Source organism: Apteryx rowi, unplaced genomic scaffold (genome assembly GCF_003343035.1).
Source record: "Apteryx rowi isolate R43461 unplaced genomic scaffold, aptRow1 scaffold_278, whole genome shotgun sequence".
Taxonomy (NCBI): domain Eukaryota; kingdom Metazoa; phylum Chordata; class Aves; order Apterygiformes; family Apterygidae; genus Apteryx; species Apteryx rowi.
Window position 1 is genome coordinate 752,695 of NW_020449174.1, and position 22,458 is coordinate 775,152.

The 22,458-nt window shown below is 55.3% G+C and overlaps 3 protein-coding genes across 3 annotated transcripts; 1 reads left to right on the plus strand and 2 right to left on the minus strand.

The window, feature by feature from the left end:
* Positions 1 to 3,074: 3,074 nt before the first annotated feature.
* Positions 3,075 to 9,003, minus strand: CUNH11orf52 (chromosome unknown C11orf52 homolog). Its single transcript, XM_026068691.1, has 4 exons — positions 8,972 to 9,003; positions 4,551 to 4,591; positions 3,711 to 3,757; positions 3,075 to 3,311 (listed from the first exon to the last, which is right to left on the minus strand). Exons 1-4 carry the CDS (start codon positions 9,001 to 9,003, stop codon positions 3,075 to 3,077), a joined length of 357 nt encoding a protein of 118 aa, XP_025924476.1.
* A 4,250-nt stretch (positions 9,004 to 13,253) lies between these two features.
* Positions 13,254 to 15,472, minus strand: HSPB2 (heat shock protein family B (small) member 2; the record flags this gene model as incomplete). Its single annotated transcript, XM_026068683.1, has 3 exons — positions 15,405 to 15,472; positions 14,847 to 15,127; positions 13,254 to 13,693 (listed from the first exon to the last, which is right to left on the minus strand). Coding segments are annotated over exons 1-3 (789 nt in total), but the record flags the coding sequence as incomplete, so codon positions are not given.
* Positions 15,473 to 16,698: 1,226 nt separating this feature from the next.
* CRYAB (crystallin alpha B) lies at positions 16,699 to 21,388 on the plus strand. Its single transcript, XM_026068640.1, has 3 exons — positions 16,699 to 17,108; positions 19,776 to 19,898; positions 21,059 to 21,388. The coding sequence occupies exons 1-3, from the start codon at positions 16,911 to 16,913 to the stop codon at positions 21,260 to 21,262; spliced, it is 525 nt and encodes a 174-aa protein (XP_025924425.1). The 5' UTR covers positions 16,699 to 16,910; the 3' UTR covers positions 21,263 to 21,388.
* Positions 21,389 to 22,458: the final 1,070 nt, after the last annotated feature.

Sequence of the window (22,458 nt, forward strand, 5' to 3'; positions counted from 1 at the left end):
TGGCCCGGCCCGGCAGCTCAGGCCGCGCCCCGGCCGGCGGCTCCGCCGTTAAAAATACGTGTGTTGCCCCTGCCTCGTTCCCGGTCCTGCAGCCCCAGAGGCGGCGGAACTTGCATCCCCTCTCGACAGAAACGGTTTAATTCCCCCAGGTTGTTTCCAAGCACGGTTGATTCCCGAATAAAAACCGATTTCTCTGCCAGTGAGTATCGGCTTCACGTTTCCCGCAGCAGGCAGGGAGAAATTTCCTTCATACACCTTTTTTTTTTTTTTTTTAAGGAAAAGCAAAGCGTAAGGAATTGTAAAAGCCAGCGGAGCGGCGGTCCTGGAGGAGCGCACGCACAAGCGGCGCGCGAGTGCGGACAGCCGGCCTGAGCCGCCCCGGTGACCGCGCGAAAAAGTGCACCTTTATTAGTTAAAACTAAAATTAAACCTTTGACATTCAAGGAACATTTGATAGGTTAACGCTGGTTTAACCCCTAAACATAACAATCCTGGGGAACACAAGAGATACATTTGCAGACACTGCTAATATTCAGTGCAAAAACGGGTCCTTTAGAGAAATCTGCCATTCCAAAGCACGTGACTTTCACATTTTTATCCACTCAAGGTCTGTTAAACAGGCAAAATTTTTCCTGCTGCTGCGCAGAGCGTTTGATTGCCTGTGAGACGCGCCGTGCCTCTCACAGCAGCCAGGCGCCTGCCCGCGGGGGCAGCGGGGCTCCCCGGGGAACACGAGATAAAATACCAGCCGGGACTTCGAGGAGCTCATTAAAGCACAGTTTCTGTCGCAGCTCCCACTAGTTCAGGGTAGAAAAGAGCCAAGGACTCGATTAATCCGCAGATCAATAAAACTAAGTGACGTGCCCAGAAAGCGAGCTCCTCCGAGCCGAGACCCGTCCGCATCTCTGCTCCCTGCAAAACTGGTGTAGCTGTACGGATGTGCAAATTTAGGCCACTCCGGGCCCCGCAGCTGGAGCTCAGTGTTTGTGCAGCCTTCTGTCCCCAGCCCCAGCTCTTCCTGGGGGAGAAGAGCTTCGGTACCGTCGAAGAGCCTTCGCTGTGCGTGCCACTGCAGGAATGGGCTGTTTCACTTAAATTGTCCTTAAAAACGACCGGCTGGATTCTGTACCTTCTCGAACGCCTCCCGCCTGCTAAATTATGATCCATGTTTAATAATGCATATAAAAAACTCAGTGTAATAAACCTGCTTCTTCCTACGCTGAGGAAGGCTGGACTAGACCTGCAGCCAGTGTCCCTTTTCAGCCTTTGTACCGGCGAGTCAGTGGAAGAAGGTCCCTGACGGACCAGGGCTGGGTCCCCAGCTCCACCTCCGGCCGCCGGGCCGGCAGGACGGAGCCCTCACGTACCTGTCCGACACACGCTTGCAGTTGAAGCCTGCGTCCGTCCTGTCCTGCCTGGTCCAAAGGGCAGGGCGTTGGGCTGAGCATGGAGTACCGGCAGGAATTCAGAGGAGCAGGAAGAGGAATCCTTGGCGCTCAGGAGAACTAGCCCTTCCAATAACATAATACTGCGTCTATTATAAATAAAGGGCCTTACCCTGCAAACCTTACTCTGGCCTTACGATAGCCCCACTGAGGTCTGCTGGATAGCATGGGCGAAAAGAGCTGTTTAGGTAGAAAAATGCTGGGCTTGGTCCTCTGAACACTTCCATGCCAGCACACGCTGCCTGGGCCAGCTTCGCTGTTTGTAATGAGCAGGAACTGCTTCATGCTTTTTACACTCAGCTCAGCCATAACATGCAAAATGATATACGTTTATAAAATGTAGCAGGATGCCCATCTTTAAACACCAGCAATAAACAGGTCGTCCCACATTCTGCATTTAGCTATTCAGACCATCAGTTAGGAGCAGAACATGCCAAGCATTGATTTAGTGTCTGAAGATACTGCTGGGGAGCCCTGTTCAGCTGCCAGCACAGCAAATTCAGTCCAGCAGCAGAAGTCTTTTGGAAGGTTGCTCTACTGCATTACTAACACTATTTTAAATCCATAAAGAGATTCCCAAAGGTATATCTGGGAAGGACAGCAGGATAAAAACGCACGGCATGAGCTCTATGTTTCAGGGCTTTATAACTGGGGCTGCTAATACAAAATAATAAGACAAAGGTGGAGAAAAACTCCAAAGGCCTTGCTGAAGTTGGCCAGGATTCATTCCCAGTGTCACAGGCATGCAAACAGCTACTTTACTCTAAGGACTCGATAACTACCCCTAAATGTTGGCAATGGCTTTTAAATGTCTGTCTTAAAGGTAAATTGTGAATTTTGCTTGTTTCATTTCCAGTCAGAGCCAAGAGCCTGCTGCTCACTACCACACGTGCTAGGGGAAGGATGCCTATCTGTGCAGCCCTTCAGCAAAAGCAATTGTTCTGTACCCCTCAGCCACTTCTGCATTTCTGGTCTTGGTCCTAGAGTGCTGTGCATGGTCACAAAACACTAYTTTTTGAGCAAAGGGGGTGCAGCTAGTGCTTGAGGCCTGCAGTGTGCAGTGGCTGGTGTTGGAGGAAGACATTGTGGCAGACACTGTTAGAGGTTTCATGCCGTTTCCTCATGGTATCATCCACATGTCATTTTCTATAGCATGTTGCAGAATTTTCTTAGCATTGACATAAAATCCAGTGGCAACATATCTTTTATCCCAGGATCTAATCCCATTTGCTGTGTTCCCAAGTCTGCCTGCAGAGCAGCACTCAGGGAGACCTCAGCTACAGCAGAAACCTTCTCCCTGCAGCTCTGGGCTGCAGCTTTAGCCTTCATCAACCGCAGAGCAGTTCTACCTTCTCATGGAGCCCAGAGTAGATGGGTTGCTAGTTTCAGAAGCGACCCAGGTTTTCCGAAGAGGAGAGGTGTCTTTTGCCAGCAGAACCAGATAGAACTATTCCTCATGTGAGGATAAGTATGTCTGCAACCTCCAAAGCCAAATGCAGGTGGAAGACACAGCCTCTCTGCACCTTCTCAGGGAGACTTGATCTGTCCATGAGCCCGGCTTGGGTCTACAGCATCTCTAAACCTGTGAAATTCTTTCGCTGCTGAAGGAGGAGAGGGCCATCAAGCCCCTTACACCAGGGTCCCGTTCTTGCTGTCGTATTTCAGCCTGGGCCTGGGGAAGTTGAGGGTGGCATACTCTGTGGCATTCTGCATTTGCAAGTTCTTCACCTCCTCTGCAGAGCGCTCCCGGGCCTTGGTGAACACCTGGATGTCCGCGTAATGAATGCTGTCATCCTGTTTCACACTCTTGGGCTTATTCACGGTGGCATAGACAGGAAACTCCGGGACATCTTCGTACATCGGAGCCTTTAGGGAGAAAGAGCTCTAGATGGTCAGCTCCCATGGCTGCTGCTGCAGCTGGCTTCCCCCGATCCCGGGGGAGACACCCTGCACACCGCCACCGGCAGCATCCAGCTCCCCGATGGCTCAGGCTAACTGTGTTAGCAGCACCTTACTGCTCCATCCAGGGGAAAAGGATGGGCCCACATCACCGTGCAGCAATGCACGTTGTTCCCACAACCATCCCAGCCTACACAGTGCAGCAATGCACGTTGTTCCCACAACCATCCCAGCCTACACAGGATGACACATCCAGGCTCAAAATAAACTGTCCCATGTCCTTCCAACCCATTTAGCCTAGAAAGTGATGGTCAGCCCTGTCCTTGCGATGCCCCGTTAGCAAAACATTTCTAGGAATCTGTTTACCTTCCTGCCATGCTGGTGCTGTTGGCTCTCATGTCTCACTCTAGTTCCTGAAAAAGAAACACCAGCGGATCAGGTTAACACAACTGTTTATTGTTCCATCTTTGAATGCAGAAATGCAGTGTCTGGCACATAGGCTCTCCCCACTGGAAACATATCGAATTTCTGGCCCATCTGACATCCTCACCCTAATCCTGGCATTGAGGCTCGCCTCCGAGAAGAAAGCCTGGGCTTGTTGCTTTGGAAAAAAAATAAGGTTTCCCGAGATGACAACATGCTGTGGACCGCAATGTTCTTGGCAGAACCCAGGAGGACGTACACAGCACAGACAGCTTCCTTGTCAGGCTCTTGGAGAAGTCAGATCCAGTTTTAACTTTGTTATTTCCTTTGCTGTCTGGCAAACATGTTTTGCCAAGCTTGATCCAAAGGCCACAGGGCACAAGTGGGCCACTTAGCGAATGCACTTGGTGGCCAGAGAGCTGATGTCAGAGGGGCATTTGCAGCTCTCACTGGAGCATGACGCAACTTCTGCCTTGCTGCTGCTTGAGGGTACTCACATGCTTTTTGGTGAGAGACTCGGGCATTTTAAAGAAAATGCTGAAGTCCCTTCCCTCCCCCTTGCCAGTCTCATGGCACATCACACACTTTCTTCTAAGTTTTAAAGAAACCTTGCCTCTTGCCTCAGCCAAACTTCTCTTCGGGAAAGTTAGGTACAAAAGAGTTTGGGAGGGGACCTCAGCCTCCGGGATCCAGCTCACACTCAGCACTGACTGATGTCAGCTAACCAGGGGTTAAGCTGCTCCCCCTGCTCTCATTCCCTAAAGCAGCTTTGCAAATCCTTACCTTGCTTTTCCTTCTTTCTTTTAAAAGGTGAAGGACACTTCCTGAAATCAGAGAGAGATGTTAGCCCTGAGCAGCCCCAGCCTCCGCTCTGCTATTGCATAACACGCGCACCCAAATGCACCACACCAGGGTGTCCCCTCTGTGGGCAGCTCCCCAGCTGAGATGAGATCATGACAACACTGCAGCAGGGGACCCGGGAGCAGCTTGACCAGAGCCCATTTGCTCTACCAGCTCTGGTTTTGGGGACCTGGAAACGCCAGAGACTTCAGGGCATTTTGCAGCTCTGCATGAGCAGCTCTGCGGGCTCCTGTCCTGCTTGCTAAATGGGATGTCCCATGAACCAGAGCCACTTTTGCAGGAAGAGGGTCCAAAGGAAAGATCTGGCAATGTCTTTCCTGCTTCTGTGGCACTTCTACCATACCCCACAGACATCCCCAACTCTCCTTGCCTTTCAGCCCTGTCTGGCTGTCCAATGTGCACATGCATCAGAGTGAATGAGAGCAGATTTCACTGCAGTTTTGCAGCCACATTTCCACAGCTGTGCAATCAGAGGTGCAGGGTGCAGAGCATGCTCTGGGTTGGCACGAAACATTTCTCTTAGGGCCAGATGCTCTGATAGTCCCATACCCTTGGCATCCTTGACCAAGGAGCAGCTGTGCACAGACCTTGTGCTAATTTAATTTTTCAGATTGTTTTTCCTCTTCTCAATTTTCCACTTCAACACAACCAAGACAAACACAACCAAACCAAACAAGCTGTGCGCTTTGTATAAGCCAAGCCAAACTCTACCCTCGGCTGTACCTGTGCAACGAGAGAGAGACAGGCCAAATACAGCTATGTCCCAGCCATGCTGCGAACAGCAGCCAAATTCATTCCTGCTGTAAAAACACAGATGGGAGCGGAGCCCCCGCAGGCCAGCGCTGGCAAGGGGAGCGCAGGGTGGCCGAGCAGAGACGTGTCACATTCTGGGCCAGATGCATGAAGCAAATGTTATCGTTCCAGCGTGCTTGGAGGGCTGGAGGAGAGCAGGTGCCAGCCCTTGTACGGCTCCTCCTGTGCACGCTGGGCTGCGTCTCTGCTGCGGCACACGCAGTGGCTGAACAAGGGCAGCTAGCACTTTTTAATGGGACAGGAGAGTCACCAGATGGTACCCAAGGAGCATGATATGTCCCACAGCGTCTGCATTTGCCAGACAACCCTGCCACAGCCGGGAACGACGCAGTGCCTGCGGCAGAGCTTGGCCTCTGCCAGTTTTAAGAGGCAGTTTTGGCGGGGGGGCAGGCGAGCAGGGCAGAGTGTGTGCGATAATGGCTTTGGTGCTTTAAGAGCAAAACAAAAAAAAAAAAACATGAATGAGAGCAAAGAACTTGGAGACCTTTAAAGTGGCCAGTAATGATTAACCAGCCTTGCTAGAGCTGGGAAGCGCAGTGGCAGGAAGGCTGTGCTGGCTGCGTCGGGGTCGAACCAGGGGCTGGCCCAGCGCTAGCCCGTTGCCCAAGGGCTGCGCGAGTAAAGGGTCTAACCCTGCTCCTCGCGCCTCTGCCGCGCGCCGCTCTGCAGAGGTCCCACGGGCCGCCGAGACCTCAGCGCTCATCGGACAGCAGCTGGGGGCTGCCCCAGGGCCGGGGCCAGCTCAGGGCAGCAGGGCTCTGCCTTGGGGCGCTTCTCTCCCGCCTCTGCCGGCTCTGCGAGGCTGCAGAGCACATTGCTTCTCTGCAGCATTCAGGCAGGTTGCGCAGTGTAATTAAAATAGCTTTGCTTTAGATAGGATCGGCGGGGTCCCTGGCCTCTTTCCTGGGATGGTGGTTCCAGCTTTCCAGGCTGCTTTCGCTTGTTTTGGTTGCCTTCCTTTGCAGAGAGCGAGTTAGCCACCAGTCTGTAGGCTGGAGCTATTCTGAGGCTGTCTGCAGGCTGGTCACAGCCAGGCAGGAGGTGGCATCTCCCAGCCTCCGATCTGCGGTAATTAGAACAGATGTGGCAAGGGAAAGAAGAGCAGGGCAAACCTCTCCCTCCTTCTGCTCGAAACCAGGTCAGACATGTTGCACCAGCTCACAGCCCGCTAGAGGCACACTGTATTCTGAGCGACAGCACRCACATCCCTGCCTCTGTATCGCGTCCTCCCCTTTGCCAACATCAACGCCTTCCTGATTTCTGCCCTATGCAAGTCCGCTTTGCAGTGGGTCCCAAATATCAGCATCCGTTGCAATCCATGAGACTGCATAATCCAGCCGGGAGCACTCCCTGGAAGGGAGAAAGCCTTCCCGCCGCAGGGCGGCACGCACAGATGTGCCCAGACCTGGGGGCACATTCCTTCCTCGGTAACTTCCCTCTGTGACTAAATCTGCTTTCCTGTAAAGCCTTCAGGAACCTCCTCAGGCTCTCACCATCTGCTGTGTGTCCCTTAGGGCCCACACGTCGGTGGTGACGATGACGAGGCTCTTCCATCCGGGAGGAGGTGGGTGCCTACCTCCCCTCAGCCCTGTTGCAAGTCTCAGCTTTATTTAGAAAGCCCAGCTCTTTGCTGACATAGCTAGGGTGCTTCAGAGACAGCAAATAGCCAGAAATAAAGCAGTATCGATGCCTGGAAACACCTGAACTAAAACTAAGTACCATTTTTTCCCCTCTGTCACCGAGGCAAAGCTATGAATCATCCAAACCTCTGCTGTGGGGCTTCAACATGCCACAGTCTGCTCTTAGTCATGGTCCTTTGTAGATGCTCACAAGCCCACGTTACCAACAGCACGTTCCCGTTGGCTTCCTCCCTCCTCGTCAGGAGCCCTTTCAAGCTGGCTGCGCAGCGCGCCGGCAGCCTGGGAGCCTCAGGCTCTTCTTCGCCCATGTGTTTTCCCGTGCAAGGTGGGGAATGGTGCTCCTGGGGAGAGAGCTCTGCTTTCCCCTCCCTGCACAGCCTCTAAGGTAGATGTTAGCACTTCAGTCCTGCAGGGTCGCTGGGGGCACTTGTTCTGCGTCTTTGCCCTTGGCGGGAGGAATCCGCCGCAGGGCAGCAGTGGGAGGGTTGCGACACCCATAGCAGAAATACTGCTCCGGCTTCTTAGTTTCCATGCAACCTCTGGAAAAAAATCAAGCAGGACATAGGAGCCCCCGTCGTGTAGCCTAGGGAGAGCAGCATTTGACGCTGCCCCAGGGGAGCAGGTAGGAGAGAGCCTGCTGTAGCGCCGCTGCCCGAAGGGAGCGGAAAGCCGCGCTCCTGCAGGGCCCTGCCCAGGCGAGTCACCTTCAAATTCTGGTTCGTGCTTCCTTCCRTGGGCAGAGGTGTTTGTGCCCAGCCTGGCACCGCCTGGGCCTGGCACTGACGCTGCAACATGTGCTGAAACGCTGTTGCTTGTGCTCAGGAGTCCCTGGCTTTGCCAGCCGTGCGGCGCCCGAGGCCTGCAGCTCGGCTCTCCTCGCTGCACGGCCCCGAGGAGCAGGGCTGGGATGTGCAGCTCCCTTCAAGGCAACCAGTCTGCGCCCCAGGGGTTCCCGCTCCTGAATCCTGGACTCCCCCACCCTCCAACTGGGGCTTGGGCCAGAGGACCCAGGAGTCCTGACCCCCATCCTCTGTTCCAGCCACTAGGTGATGCTGTACCTCTCTTAATTATTAAAAAGCAATGATGGCTTTTTAATACTTCAGCAAATGCAGTGCTGGAGAGAGTGTCCTCTGGACTTCAGCTGATATTCATGACTCTTCCCGCTTGTACCACTCTCAGAGCAGCAAATATTTCCACTTGGCATTGAATAATGCTCCGCTGTGCCCTTTTTCTGCAAGCCGGAGGTCCAGGGCATCATGTGAGCCTGGAGGGATTAAACTGGCACCCTCCCTCGTAGGGGGAAAAAACCAACAGCATCTGAAAAACGTGGCCAGGGTTTCCTGAGCGCAGATAAAACCCAGGCRGACACAGGCAGGGAGAGGGGCTGGGGACGCCGCGAGCAGGACGGGGAAGCTCACCCAAAGCCCTTGGTGCCAGCCCTGCCCCAGGGACGCCAAGGGGACACCTTAGGGTGCGTACCTGGCTGGAGAGCGCTGGGTCACGCACGAGGGTTTTAGCTAAATCCTTCCTGGAACCGCGCTATTCTCAGCTACCGGCACGGCTGTGGGAGTGCGAGGCTGCCGGTCCCGGAGGTGCCACAGCCCGTCTGGGCTGGGAGACGGGAGCGGCGAAGCCCCCTTTCCCGTCCCCGCTTCGGCAGCCGGAGCCCCTCCGCCTGCCCCGGCACCTGCACRCAGCCGCCCGACCCGCCACCCCGGCGCTTGCGCTGGGTGCCTGCGGGAGCGGGCAGGGTGCCGGRCTCGGAGCCCCACGGCAGCCCTGGGAAACTCAGCGCCGGCAAGCAAAGCTTGCAAAGTCCACCCAAACTTTTGCTSGGGCTGCCCCGAGCCCTCGCTGGCCATCCTCGTCCCCGGCGGACGCCGTACTCACCACGCTCGCCCGCAGCTGCAGAGATTGCCCATGTCGCTCCCTCCTCCATGAAGCAGCAGTGTTTTCTGGACAGGGAGAGCTTGTATTTCCTGGTTCCCCGCTCGGCCCCTGGCTATTCTAAGGGAGTGTCTGGCAGTGTCAGATTTCTCTCCATCACCGCAGCGAGGCTTCGCTAGGCCCGAGCGTGCCATCTACCGGAGGGCTCGCCCGGGGCTCCCCGGCCCCCGGGGTCTGCGCTCCCCTCCTGCCGCCCGCCGAGGAGAGCGCCAGGTCGCACYGTGCCTCCAGGCCTCGGCCCCGGGGTTAAAACGCTGCTTTCCGATCTGTACAGCGGCTGCCCCTCCGCTATCCCCCTCTCCTGCCAGTGCCGCCCCGTGGATGCCAGCAGCGATGCGAAAGAGGACGGAGGAGAGATTTCAAATGTCCCTGAATGGGGGGAGAAACTCCAGGGAGGCCCTGGGGGAGAGGAGCTGTCAGTCCTGTTCACGCTCCAATTGTTGCTGCGTCGCCGCCGGTGGGATGCCAGAAAACTGGGTCGCCTGGGCTGGCAGCACCTGGGCACGCGAGCGAGTCTCCCCGGGAGGGAGGCCAGGCGCCGGCCACGCGTGGCAGCAGGGTGGCCCTGCAGGTCTGCTCTCGGCTGAGATTTAGTGCTGCTGCACCTGCCCGGACAGAAGGCGTGCGTAACCTAAGGCACATTACTGTGCATCCAGGTTTTTTAAAGTCCAGGTCTTTATGTAGACCAGAAAGTACAGATTTGTGCTTTTGAGAATCCCATGAGGGGCATAGCACCATTAAGGACCTACAATACTGCCCTTTGGCTCAGCCCCTAGCCTGTCAGACAGGGACATTAATCTGTCTTTCACCTGCCTTTTGTACCTCTTGCTGAGAGCCCTTCAGACGGCAGCTGTCAGCTCCTGGCCTGCCCAGCAAGGCCCTGATCTCCAGCAGCTGTAAGAGAGCTGACACCCAACACTAAAAGATATCATGTTAACATAGCCGAAACTGTGTGCTCCAGAGCTGAGATTCAGCAGTCAGCCCAGCTCTGCGCAGCCCTCACAGGCAGGTTTTAATTCACCCTGCTGGCTAGCGGCGTTGAGCTGCATGGCCACGCGCAGCCCTCGCAGGTCCCTCGCCTCCTCCAGCTCTGCCAGTCCCAGGCTGCAGCTCACGGGTTGACTAAGGGGCCGGCTTGGCCCCTGCTCTCAGCTGGGCTCACGGTACCCTCTATCATCTGCCCAAACGCAGAGTGAGGCTTGTGGCTGTCCTTGGATGGACTGCGGGACATAGATGCCCTCCAGATCCTGGATCAGCTACACCTTGAGCTGCAGAGCCTGGTCTTACCCTGACACGGCTCCCCAGTGTGYGGCAGGGAGCTTGCCAGCGCACACAGCACCCCGAGCCCTGGAGGATTTAGGGTCTGGCTGGTGCAGGCACATGGGATTGAGTCCTGGCCCCAACTGGACCATGTTCTCCGGCTCCTGCAAAAATCGGTTGGTCTCAGGAGTCTGTGTCCCCTTCGGAATTTGCAGACTACGTGTCTCCTAATTTGCCACAGACACTGTTGGTTTAGCGAGCCAGTCTCTGTTTTGATTTCAGGGATAACTTGGGCTTTGTTGCTTTGTGGAAAGAGAGAAAAAAAAAAGGCTGAGAGCCTGTTCCCATCGGCCCCTGACACAAATGCTGGAGCTGCTGGTTTGAGCTCCATCAGAGAAACAGAAAGGCATCAAAAACATTGGCAGAGCTGGAAAACATTTGGCTGCCGTTCTGCATTCCCTTTTCAGTCTGCGTCTGCAGGGATAAAAGCGAGCCTGGCTTCCAGCGCTCCCGCTTTGCAAAGCGATCACGCTATTTTGTGCAAAGCCTGCAAGGCTCCAGCGGCACAGCCCACTGCCGCACGCCAGGCAGTGCCAGCCCCCCTCGCTGCATCGCCGCGCACAGCAGCTGGTTTAATGCACCCAGAGACATCGTCTGGGTAACAAGCTGTGCAGCTGCCACAGGGCAAGCCTGCAAGAGCCCAGCAACAGCGAATGAACTCATAAGAGAGCAAAGACAGAGCTAAAAAAGCCAGAGGGAGAGCAGAACTGTGTAATGACTATTAATTTGTACTGCAGTAGTAGCGAGGTACCTCATACACCAAGGAACAGGACCACGCTGCGATAGGTGTGGTACAGGCACACAGTGAGCTGGCATTTCGAAGACTGAAGAAGAGCGAGCTCTGAACTGATTTGGCCACTTTTGCCTTAGAATTGGTGCCGTTTGGAGCCCTAGCCCAGGCCACGCAGCCGTTTTCAGCCCCCAGCGGCTCGGCGACCCGCAGCCCTTGCGCTGCACGGTCAGAGCAGGGCCAGGTGGTGCTGCATCCTCCAGCGCGTGCCCCGTCTGCATTACGAGTCTGTGCGCCCGCCCGTTCAGCCAGGCACCCCTTGTCCAGCCTGCGGTTTTGCCAAACGCAGACGCAGGTCTGCGCCCTCGGCAGAGGGATAGGGCAGCCTGCCCGGAGCGAGGGCCTGGGCTGGGTGCTGCTGCGCGCGGGACGCATGCGCGTGTTGGACGCGGTGTGTGCAGGAGCAATTCCTGTTTTCACAAGCAGCCTCTTCAGGTCGTTGAAAGTCAATAGCCCAGTGTTATCTCTGAGATTATTATTAACGACCTAGACAAAGCCTGTTGTACAGGTGGGTTTTATTTCAACAGCATCTTCTGAAACACTCACTGGCAGCTGTTTATCTGGTCCTACTTCCCTGGGAAAGGCATCCCTCAGCGGCACAGACCCAGGTGGGACAGAGGCTTTGCTGCCCTCCCTCTCCCTCTCTCCAGGTGCTGGCAAGGCCCTCAGGGCTGCTCTTAATTTCACTCCGATCCTCACTGCTGGCAGGGGTCCCGAGGAGCAGAAAATAGCTGCGCAGTGGTTTGCTCTGGTCTGGGTCCTGCTTTGCCTGGCGAGAGCGAAAGAGCAGCCTTACAGCCCTGCTTGAGCAGCCCAGGAGGCAGGCTGCGGGGGCCAGGCTCCTGCGGCGAGCGCTGCTGGCCCTATTTCTTCACCGGGGCAGCGCTCAGGGCCAGCAGAGCAGCTCCCAGCAGGGCGAGAGCGATGCTCCCCCAAGCCCCCGCCGCCGGGGCCTGCGAGCCTGCTCTCTCCCCGCGGGAGGGCCGCACTGAGGCATGCCAGGGACCCCCATATTTGGTCGGTGACACAGCGTTTTAGCTGCTTTAATTGGCACTGACGAGGCTGGAGACAGGCACCGGCTGAGCCCTCGGGGCCAGCCGGGGCAGCAGCTGCAGCCAACGGTTGCACACGCGATCCCTGGCTTGGTATCACAAGACCAGGGAGACATTCCTCATGTGCCCTGAGCATCACGGCGCTTGCAAAGGGGGCCCCGTGCACCCGCTCCATGCCTCCGCGGAGAGCGCCGGGGTGCCAGCAAGGCACTTGGACATGCACAGTGAGCTTCCAAGAGCCCATTGCCCTAAACCTTTCCTCCTGGAGGTTTCTGCCTGCCGGGGGCTCCCTGCAGGGGTGAGTGACCCTGGCTGTGCTGGAGCGGGGAGGGATGGCAGAGGTCCCCCGGGCTGCCCTCCGAGTCCCCCTTGATGCCTTTTCCACCGCCAAGCTCAGTGGGAACTCCTCACCGCTCTGCTCACCAAGGCGCCATCCATGCTCTCTACTGCAGAGTAACTTGGCCAGAGCAATAGGAAGCCGAGGCAAGGGAGAGAGGATCAGAGTCAGATTTATTCCTTTTTCGTCCCGACAGCTGCGGGCACTTTTACAGATCAGCAGGCACCTTCCATCTGCAGCACTCTCCACAGCGGTCAGCCACTGGCTCAGAAGTGAGGCACCGGGATGCTCCCTTCCCTCTTCCCAGCACCCTGGAAAAGCCCCTTCCAGGCTAGAGCACAGATGTTAAGTCTGCTGCAATGCAGCCTGGCTCTCTAGGCTAAGAGCGACCCTTGCAATCTGGGATGGGCGAAGAGCACCCTGCATGGTGCTCAGCGGGCACCTGACTTAGGAGAAAACTTACATTACAGTTCCTCACACTAACACTTCAGTCCCCCTCTTTTTTCAGTCCCAAGCCCCTTTTTCCAACCAGCAGCCTTCAGAAGCAGGAGTCTGGCATGTGCACCTCTCCGGTCTCACACCCCCGCTAAGCACTGGTGGTGAGAAACAGGGGTCTGGCACCGAGACATCCCCCCCACCCCCTGCTCCAGCCCAGCTCTGGGGCCTTTAGGACTCTTCTTTCTCTTTCTCTTTCTCTTTCTCTTTCTCTTTCTCTTTCTCTTTCTCTTTCTCTTTCTCTTCCTTGGGCTGTTCTTCCTTCCCTTCCGGCTGCTTCTGGTGGGTTATCTTCACCTCATTGACTCTGGCCTTCACCTCTTTCCCGGTCCGGGGAGCCACAATGCTTAAGATGCCGTCGTGGGACAAGGTGGCTCTCACCAGCAAGGGGTCGACATCCAGCGGGAGGATGTAGGTCCTGGTGAACTCTCGGGAGATGAAGCCGTGGCGGTCAGACTTTTGCGGGTGCTGCCCCATCACCTCCAGCAGGTTGTCGACAGTGCGGACAGTGAGCTCATCCGGCAAGAAGTGACAGACGTCCAGGAATACCTGGAATTTGTGGTCGTTGAGGCTGATCTCGGAGGTGCCTCGATCCAGCTGCTTGTTGATCCGTGGCCTGATGTAGTAGCCATGATACAGGGCCGGGGCTAAAATCTCGCATGGGGACACACCTGAAAATGAGACCCAGTGAGGAGCCTGGGGTTTCCAGGGGAAGGAGGGGAGGGAGGGGCTGGCAGCAGAGCTGATGGGGGCAGGAGGAGGCTGGGATGTGGCAAACAGGTTCCTTGGTTTTGCCGCTGCATCAGCCGCACAACAGGAACCGAGTGTCCAGCCGTTCCTGCCTTTGTGTCTCCGAAACACATGCTCGGAGCCAGCCGCCGGCTGGCCACCGCCTCCCCCTGGGCAAGCAAGGGCTGGTGGCCAGCCATCGGGTATCTGCYGGGCGGGCAGGGGGGCACTGGTAGGTACACTGGGTGCTCTGCGGAGCCAAGCCCAGGGCTGGGCACAGAAAATGCTGACGGGGAAGAAACTGGCCCGAGGAACTAAAGCCCTTTTGTGYGCCATTGTCTGGGGGCTTTTCTTGGGGCTTTTTGCCTTTTCACGCTGCTGTGCGGGTGCTGAATGGTTCTGCTGCTGCCCACATTCCTTCCCYGCTGCCAGCCGCTGCCGGGCTTTGTGCTCAACACCCCAGCTCAGCTTTTCTCCACTGCCCCCGGCTGCAAAAACGCCTCCCTGCGCTAGCACTTTCCAAAAGGGCCTAATTTCCATCCCTTCCCCTGGCACCCTGGCAGGGGCCCTTCTGCTGAGGGCAGCGGGGTAGGAGCTCTGCCCGGCGGCTGCTCACAGCAGCTGGGGTGGGCAGGCGGGCAGGTGGGGGTCCTCGCTCAGCTGTCCCTTATTAGCGAAGGAGAGCGTGGAGACAGCCCCTGTACAGGCTTGTGACCATAAGGCCTTCTGCTGGGGTTAGCATGGGGCACGAGGTGCCCGTGGGCTGTCGGGTGACGGCAGCCGGACGTGCAGAAGGGTTGCAGAGGGGCGTTTTGCTCTGTTTGCACCGCGCGCACATGAATGCCAGAAAGGTGGGGGTGTGAGGGAGGGGAGGAGAGGAACGAGGCAGGGATGGAGGGAGCAAACCAGCAGAGAGAAGTCACAGGCACTCTCCGGATATGCCCCCTCATCTGACCTGCATTCCTACGCTCAGCAGCTCCCCTGGCTCCAGCCTCGCTGGCCCACTCYGGAGGCGAATCCCTCCAGAGGGACGCTGCCAGCTCTCCTGCGTCAGAGGACAGAAAGGTGCCGGAGGGACCCCGGCTTCGTCCTTACCTTCCCCAAAGTTCTGGTCGTAGATCTTGCTGGGGCTGGCAAACTCGTACTCCGAACTCATGGGGTAGGCGTGGGGGACGGTCCGTGCAGCCATGGCGCGTCCGGGACGGGGACCTTCCGAGCGCTCGCTCCCTCTGAGAGTGAAGGCTGCAGATTGCAAGGCTTTAATGGGGTGAATTCCACAGGGAGGAGTGTGTGATAAAAAGACGGACCAAAATAGCCACGCGCACAGGCCCAGGGACGCCTCGCCAGGGTGACGAGGGAAGCTCCTTGCTGCATTCCTGCGGGCAGTCCAGGCACTGCTGCAGGCGGGAGCGCCTGGGGAAAATCCTGCGCCTCCCCTGGGACTCCCTCCTTGAGCAGGGTGCGTGGAGGCGAGCGGGCACGGGGGTGAGCTGGGGGAGGCTGTGGAGCAGGAGAGAGCCGGCCGGATCCTGCGCACTGCTGCCTACCTTTCTTATGCCCTACGCGAAGGAGCTTGGTTTTCCCAGGAGCTGAGTGGAGGCACGAGCCTTTTGCTCCTGCAAGCGCTGAAGTCCTGCAGGTAGTTAAACTGGCCTAGACAGGATCCAGATCCCGCTATTGGCATGTCCACAGCCCAGACTGTGCTTCTGAGAGATGGCCATCTACCCTGTCCTGGACTTCAGCACTGTCTGATGAGACCTGGAGAAATGCCCGGGCCAGAGACCATCACTTAACTGGGGAGCTGAAGTTGGCATAGGTCAAGTTTACTGAACTGGGAGCGTTAGTCCTTTTCTCTAGTGGGGAAAAGCTGAGCTGGGGTGTTGAGCACAAAGCTCCTTGTACCCTGAAACCAGAGATTGCCCTGAGTCCACGTCCCTGCAGCAGGAGCGAGCAGGTGCTCTGCTGTTGATATAACGTGGAATTGGAGGAGGCCTTTACAGCCTGGGCTGCTGCACAGAGCAAATGCTGCTCCGCAGCCCAGCAGGCAAGCTGAGAGGAAGCGGGCCAGAGCCCTGGGCAAGGAACTAGTGGTGCTAGCAGCAAGGATGATGTGCTGCTGAGCCAGTAATCTGTATTTAAGTTGCAAGCTCTCAGAGGCAGCTCTTGTCCTGTAAGGACAGCCCCGAGGCTGAACCTTGTCCCATGATTTGGGTTCACAAGCACTGCAGGAGTTAAAGCAAATGTACGAGTTGGGGCATATGAGGAGCATTAATTATAGGAAATGAGCTTACTGCAGGGGCAGAGGCAGAGAGAGGCAGGCAAGCACGCAGCTTGCCCCCATGAGAGGGCACGTCCCTGTGCAGGGGCCCTTCCTGCACCACGGGGGCCGTCAGCGCGCCACGTCTATCCCTGCTCGCAGCTGGGGCACCTGAGCTCACGAGCGTCAGGCTCTTCTGCTCTCTCCAGCGCAGTGGTTTCTGCAGTGGGCAAAGTGGCTTGAGGCACTGTGGAGGAAGGCATCCTTCATTCGCACCCCCAGCAGCGGGCCTGCACTAAGGCGGCTGGCTCGCTCACGTCGCCTGCGTGTGCCGGGCTGCAGGGCGCCACGCAGTCACACCTCACGGGCGCTTTCCTGACTTCCCCCTGATCAAACCAGCCGTGGCTTCCTTTGCCCGAAGGAGAGGCAGAGCTCTCCCCAGCCCCGTGGGCGATGCCGGGAGCCAGAGCCCCAAGGCTGGCAGCAGAAACAACGGCCCCTTGTCATTTTCCGTGTGAGCCAAAGATAGGAGCTGCATTGATCCTGCTGGCATCCRAAGCAGCTGGGAGCATCAGCCAAGCCGGCTTGGGGCTCTGTGGATAAACAGCACGTGGGGGAGCAGGGCGGGCGGCGGGGCAGTCTGGCTTCTTGCTGCCCCGTCAGGCTCCTTTTCTTCTTCTCCCCTTGCCCCTCCTCCTCAGCAGCGTGCTCAAATCCCCCGGACAGCTACCGGGCACGGCTGAAGGGACCGGCCCGGGAGCGGGACAATAAAATCCCTGACATCACGGTTGGCGCGGGCTCGGCGGGGGGAGGCCAGGCCAGCCGCACGGCTATAAAGCTGCCCCCGCTCCCCACAGAGCGTTGCAGCGCAGTCGCCAGCCCGGCTCCTCCCGCACACTCCAATGGATATCACCATTCACAACCCCCTGATCCGCCGGCCCCTCTTATCTGTGCTGGCGCCGAGTCGCATCTTCAACCAGACGTTCGGGGAGCATCTGCAGGAGTCAGAGCTGCTTCCTACCTCCCCTGGCCTCAGCACCTTCCTGATGCGATCCCCCATCTTTCGGATGCCCAGCTGGATAGAGACGGGGCTCTCTGAGGTAACCTTCCCTTCTTACTGCTCTTTGCTATTGCTGCGTGCGCATCCTGATGTCTCTGGAGCTGGGGACCCGTGACAGCTGAGAGCTGGGAAGCTGCTTGCAGGCGGTTGTTAGGAAAAGCCTGGGGGAAAAAGTGCTGTGCTTGTGTCTGCTCCTCTGCAGTGGGCAAGAACCTCTGCCTGCTCCGCTAGCCGCCTGGGACTGTGAGCAAGCATTGCCATAGCCTTGGGCATGGAGGCAAGCTGAGCTGACTTTGTGCTGCACATGACTCTAAGAGTTGAGGGGAGAAAGGACGAAACCTAAATTCCCTGTCTGCTCTGCGAAACTTTCAAACCCACTCCCTGCCGAGAAGGAAAGAGAGCGCAGGAGTGGTGGGCTCCTCGTGCCAGGCACTGTGGGAGGTCCGGGCGGCTGGGTACAAGGGGGCCCGTTTTGAGGAGCTGCTGCTGAGCAGAGCACCACTTCAAGAAATACACAGGACCCAACCGATCATGGAATAGCCCTCCGGCCCTGCCTGTCTCCCTCACTCCCTTGTTCTGCCAACAGTGAGAGCTGCTTCGCATTTCTGGACCTGCTTGCATGTCCATAGTGATCCCAGAGGTGAAGAGGACATTTATCCTGGCCAGAGTGCTCCAGGGAGGCTAGAGGAAAACCTAGCAAGGAATGGCTCTCCCTCGGAGGCCGGAGTGGTCCTGCATCCCGGAGCAGCTGCTGGGATACATCACCACTGGGCACATCTGTGCTGAGCTGAYGAGGCTGCATCTAGGTGTTAGCACAGGACAGAGATCCTGGGTGGATTTTAGGACCAAATCCTGCCTGTCTGTAACTCAGGAGACACAGTGCCCTTGACAGTATTTGCTGCAGCACAGCCACTAGCGGGGGGAACCAAGCTGCATGGCCTTCCTCCTAAAAGGAGGGTGGCCGAGCCCTGCCGCTGCTGCCTGCTGCAGAAGACCCAGCGCATGACGGGGCGGACTTGCCTCCCGCCGGCCACCTCTCCTCCTGCACTCGCCTTGGAGCCCCAGCACCTTCTGCGGAGAAGAGCCAGGAAAATCCTCTCTCCAAACCACTTTTTCCCTAGACATCGTGTCGCCTCTGAGCAGAAGGTCTGCAGCTCACAGCTCTCCGATGGTTCCCACGTTGGTTTGCCCTGCACTGGCTACACCAGCCCCAATCATTGACCATGATCCTGGCACCTCACCGGCAAGTGTCCACTGTGGCTGGCAGAGCCCGGGAAGCCCAGGGCTGCCCTCGCTCGGGGCCCTCCAGCCTTCGCTCGGCTCACACCAAGTCCTGCAGCCAGGAGCAGCACAGGAAAAGCAGCAGCTCTTGTAGCAGTGACGGAGCTGGGGGATTAATACACAACCTGTCCAGCCGGGTGGTAAATCTGCTCCATCGCGGTGGCCCTGGGGCAGGGAGACAAGGGGCCGCTGTGCATCCCTAGCAGCCCTGGATGCTGTGGGGGTGGTGAGATGCTAGTTTGCAACTGGACTCGCGCAGTCTTACGGGCGCTACAGACCCAACAGTAGCTCTTCTGGCTGGAAGAGGCAGTGCTGCAGGGGCTGAGCCAAGGGGTGCGCAGCTCCAAGGGCCTTGCCYGGTCTGCAAGTCAGCTGTCTATTTACAAGTATCTGGTAGAGCTATTCTAAGACAAAGGAGCGAAAGGAAAGTATTTTCTTAATCTTTCCATAATGTTTCCCTTGATTTATCAAGCTGGGTCTGGCTGTCCAGTGAAGCAGCCACGTTAAGCACCACAGAAAATGACATCCCGCTGCCTCAGTGGAGAAATCTCCTTCACAAATACACTTGAAGAAGGAGAAGGAAGCAAAAACCAGCAAGCCTAGAGCTGGCACGGAGGCTACCTCCACGTCCCAGAGCAGAGCTCCGGGAGGCTTGCATGCTCCCTCCCACGAATGCAATAGGAAGGCAGAGATAGCCAGCTCACATAGCAAAGTCCCAGGAGCTTGCCCAAGCCAGGGAGGTAGGTGATGGGCAGCAAATGTGAATTCAACCTCAGGAACCAGCAAAAAGCAGCATTTGCTAGAGGTGATAAAGTGTAAAATGAAAGAGAAGGAGGCAAGATTAGCAGCAGGTGACTCAGAGTTTCGTCAGAAATCCTGCTGCTCAGATAAGAGAGGCAGGCAGTGAGGTGGCAGTGTTTGCCAGTGACGCGTTATTTTGGCTACTAAAGAGTGACAATAGAGGGGAGAGCCTGCAAGTGGCACAGATGAGCTGCTGTCAGCTGCAGTTAGGCTTCTTTAGAGACCTTGCGAAATCCAGTTACAGGGACTGGAAATCTCCAGACATTCTGTAAAAAGAACCAGATACAAAACCTGTAGGCTAACTAATGAGTTAGTTTTAACAAATTCAGGTTGAAAGAGTCTCTTCACCATCCCTGGGAAAATATTTATCCCATGTAATCAAGAGAAAGAAAGGCATCACACTTTAGTGATGGGCATTAATGTAACAGGCAAGAAAGAGACAAATCCAGCCAGGTCAGAGTCCCAGGACTGGATGAAGGAGGTCAGATGGTGCTGTTTCTTCTCAGCTTTTTGGGTGAGGGCATGTGGAGGTACCAGCTTAAGTCTTGAACTGTTATATTCTGAGCACGCTTTAAGGCTGAAACCCTCACCTGCTCTTTTCTGAAGTCATCTCCTTGTTTTGCAGATGCGACTGGAGAAGGACAAGTTTTCTGTAAACCTTGATGTGAAGCATTTTTCCCCTGAGGAGCTGAAAGTCAAGGTGTTAGGGGACATGATAGATATTCATGGGAAACATGAGGAGCGCCAGGTACTTCTGCTTATACTTTGGGACTGATAGAGTCAGTTCTGAACTTTCTCATCTGTGGTTAAACAAGGAGACTGCAAAACCATCCTGTCCTGTGCTCATTTGCAAACACTTCTAGCGGTTGTTATCAACTGATCCTAACAGAAGAYGATCTGTGTAATCCCCCCCACTGATCCCAGACTGGGCAGCAGCAGGGTAGAGATTTATTGCTGGTGTTGTATGAACTGTGAACTGAACTGGAAAATCAACTTTGAAATGTGCATTTCTGAGCCTTCCTCTTGCTGGGAAGAGGCCAGGAATGCAGGGAGGCATTCAATAAGTTAACAATGAACTGTAATAATTAAGCCACATAATGAATAGTCCATTACCCTGTTCTGTTAGCAGGAGGTTATCTCTTCCTGAAAAAGGCCCATTTACCGGTTTGTAATCTTTAAGGGTTGTATTCTGTTGCCGGTCATCCCACCGCCTGCTGGCCCTAGAGACGTGTGTGCCAGCCAGGCAGAGAAAAGTCAAAAGCCATGTACAAAGCTGTACAAAACAGGGTTTTCCAATTCCCCTTCCCTGCCTCAGCAGAAGGAAACAAATCCTGGTGGTAAAAGCAGCTATGCTAGTGTAACTGTCAGCACTAAGAGCTTCTGGGAGCACAGATTTGTCAGTCAGAAAACACAGCATTTCCTCACATAGTTGGGGGAAGGCTCTAATTCTGACATTGCTTCTGCAAAGTTTTCTGGCTAAGAAAATAATCAAATACTTTAGCAGAGATTAGCTCACTGGGAAACTCTGTTTTACAAGAACTCTGGAGACCCTTGGGAATCGGTGTGGGTGGTACTGGATACAGCTCCAGCTCCAGCATCTTAGGAACGGCAGCACGCTGCTGTGTGACAAAGGCAGTCTGGCTGGCACGAGAGCTGCAACGCAAAGCCTCCCTGTGCAAACGCTGGGCCCACAGGCACCTGCAGCCAGGGCAGGGCAGGGTCTGAYTTCAGCCAGTCTTGGCACTTCATAAAGGCATCTCATGATAGAAACACTTAAAACTTTCAGAAATATCTTCCTTTGAGGGCTTGAGCTTCCTGAATTCAGACTGTATGCAAAGGGCCCATGGTTTAGTTGGAACTGAGTGAACACTTCTAATCAAGGTTGTTCCTTTTCTTCTCCTTTTGAAGGACGAGCATGGCTTTATTGCCAGGGAGTTCAACAGGAAATACAGGATTCCAGCTGACGTGGATCCCCTGACCATAACCTCGTCACTCTCTTTGGATGGTGTCCTGACAGTGAGTGCACCGAGGAAACTAAGTGACCYGCCTGAGCGCACGATCCCTATCACCCATGAGGAGAAGCCTGCCATTGCAGGAACCCAAAGGAAGTAGGCTGCTTTTTAAAGTCAGCCTTGGGCTTTTCAAGAACACTTCCCATCAGATGCCAGCTGTAGTGAATGGCCACTCTTATTTATTTATGCTGAGTAAATTTACTAACAAATAAAACATGAATAAGCACTTTGTATTTTTTGTTTTTGAATGCTCAGGACAAGCGTTGTCTTAGGAAAGCTGTGTAAGCTTCCTGTGCAGGGAAACATACCTGGCATCATTCTTGCTTGCAGCCTGAGCACTGGTGTGTCCAGGAGAGCTTGTCCCGGCGGTCAGAGCCACTTTGCTGGTTTCATTCCATTACTCTAATGTTTAGCAAACATCTAATTGCATGAGCCCTTTCCCTCAGTTTTTCTGGAGGATTTCTGAATGTGTTTCACAAGCAACAGGAAAGTCTCTCCAGTAGAGATGAGACTGGTAAGAAAGACAACTACATGACAGTTGCAACCCATTCTAAATATGGGTATTAGATAACAACTGAATGGGGGACAATTGTATCTTAAATCTCTAGAATGACTCATGGTATGGGGAAGTGTCCAAGTGCTGCAACCAATTCAGACCGGTTGCAAATGACAGTTGCATAGCTGCTGTAAACAGATACACCCAGAGCAGAGAAAAATGTCCTGCTCTCATGGTGCAAATCACATCACTTTGAAACTATGTGGCCAGTGCCCTTCAAACAATAAATAGCATCTGAAGTCTAAAATATTCATCTGATTTATGCTAACATTGTTGAGCAGTGCAAAATGCTACAAAGCTCTTCTCAGGTGCTACCAGCTGTTTAGCATCTCTGGTTTCAAAGAGATACCGGCAGAAAGGAAAATCTGTATTATTGGAATTGAATTTCTATAATTCTTGTCCAAAAGGACAGAATGCCACTAATATGTCCAGTAATGCCTAGATGGTCACATTCGGTTATGGCCCAATCTATTTTCTCTATTCCTTATACCTGCTAAGAGAAAAGACCTTGTAGAAGGCATCAGTTTAAATTTCAAATGAACTGAAAGAACATCCTTCCTCCGTGGCCATAAGTGAGAGAAATAAAACAAACACTCAGTGATGTGGGGTCATAGTCAAATGCCCCAAATCCCACCTAAATGCCAAGTTCTAGCATCTCCTATTAGCTGGTTCTAATAAGCTCTTCCAACTCAGAGTCTTATTTAAGCTTCACTGACAAGTCACAGCATGACCCAGAAGCC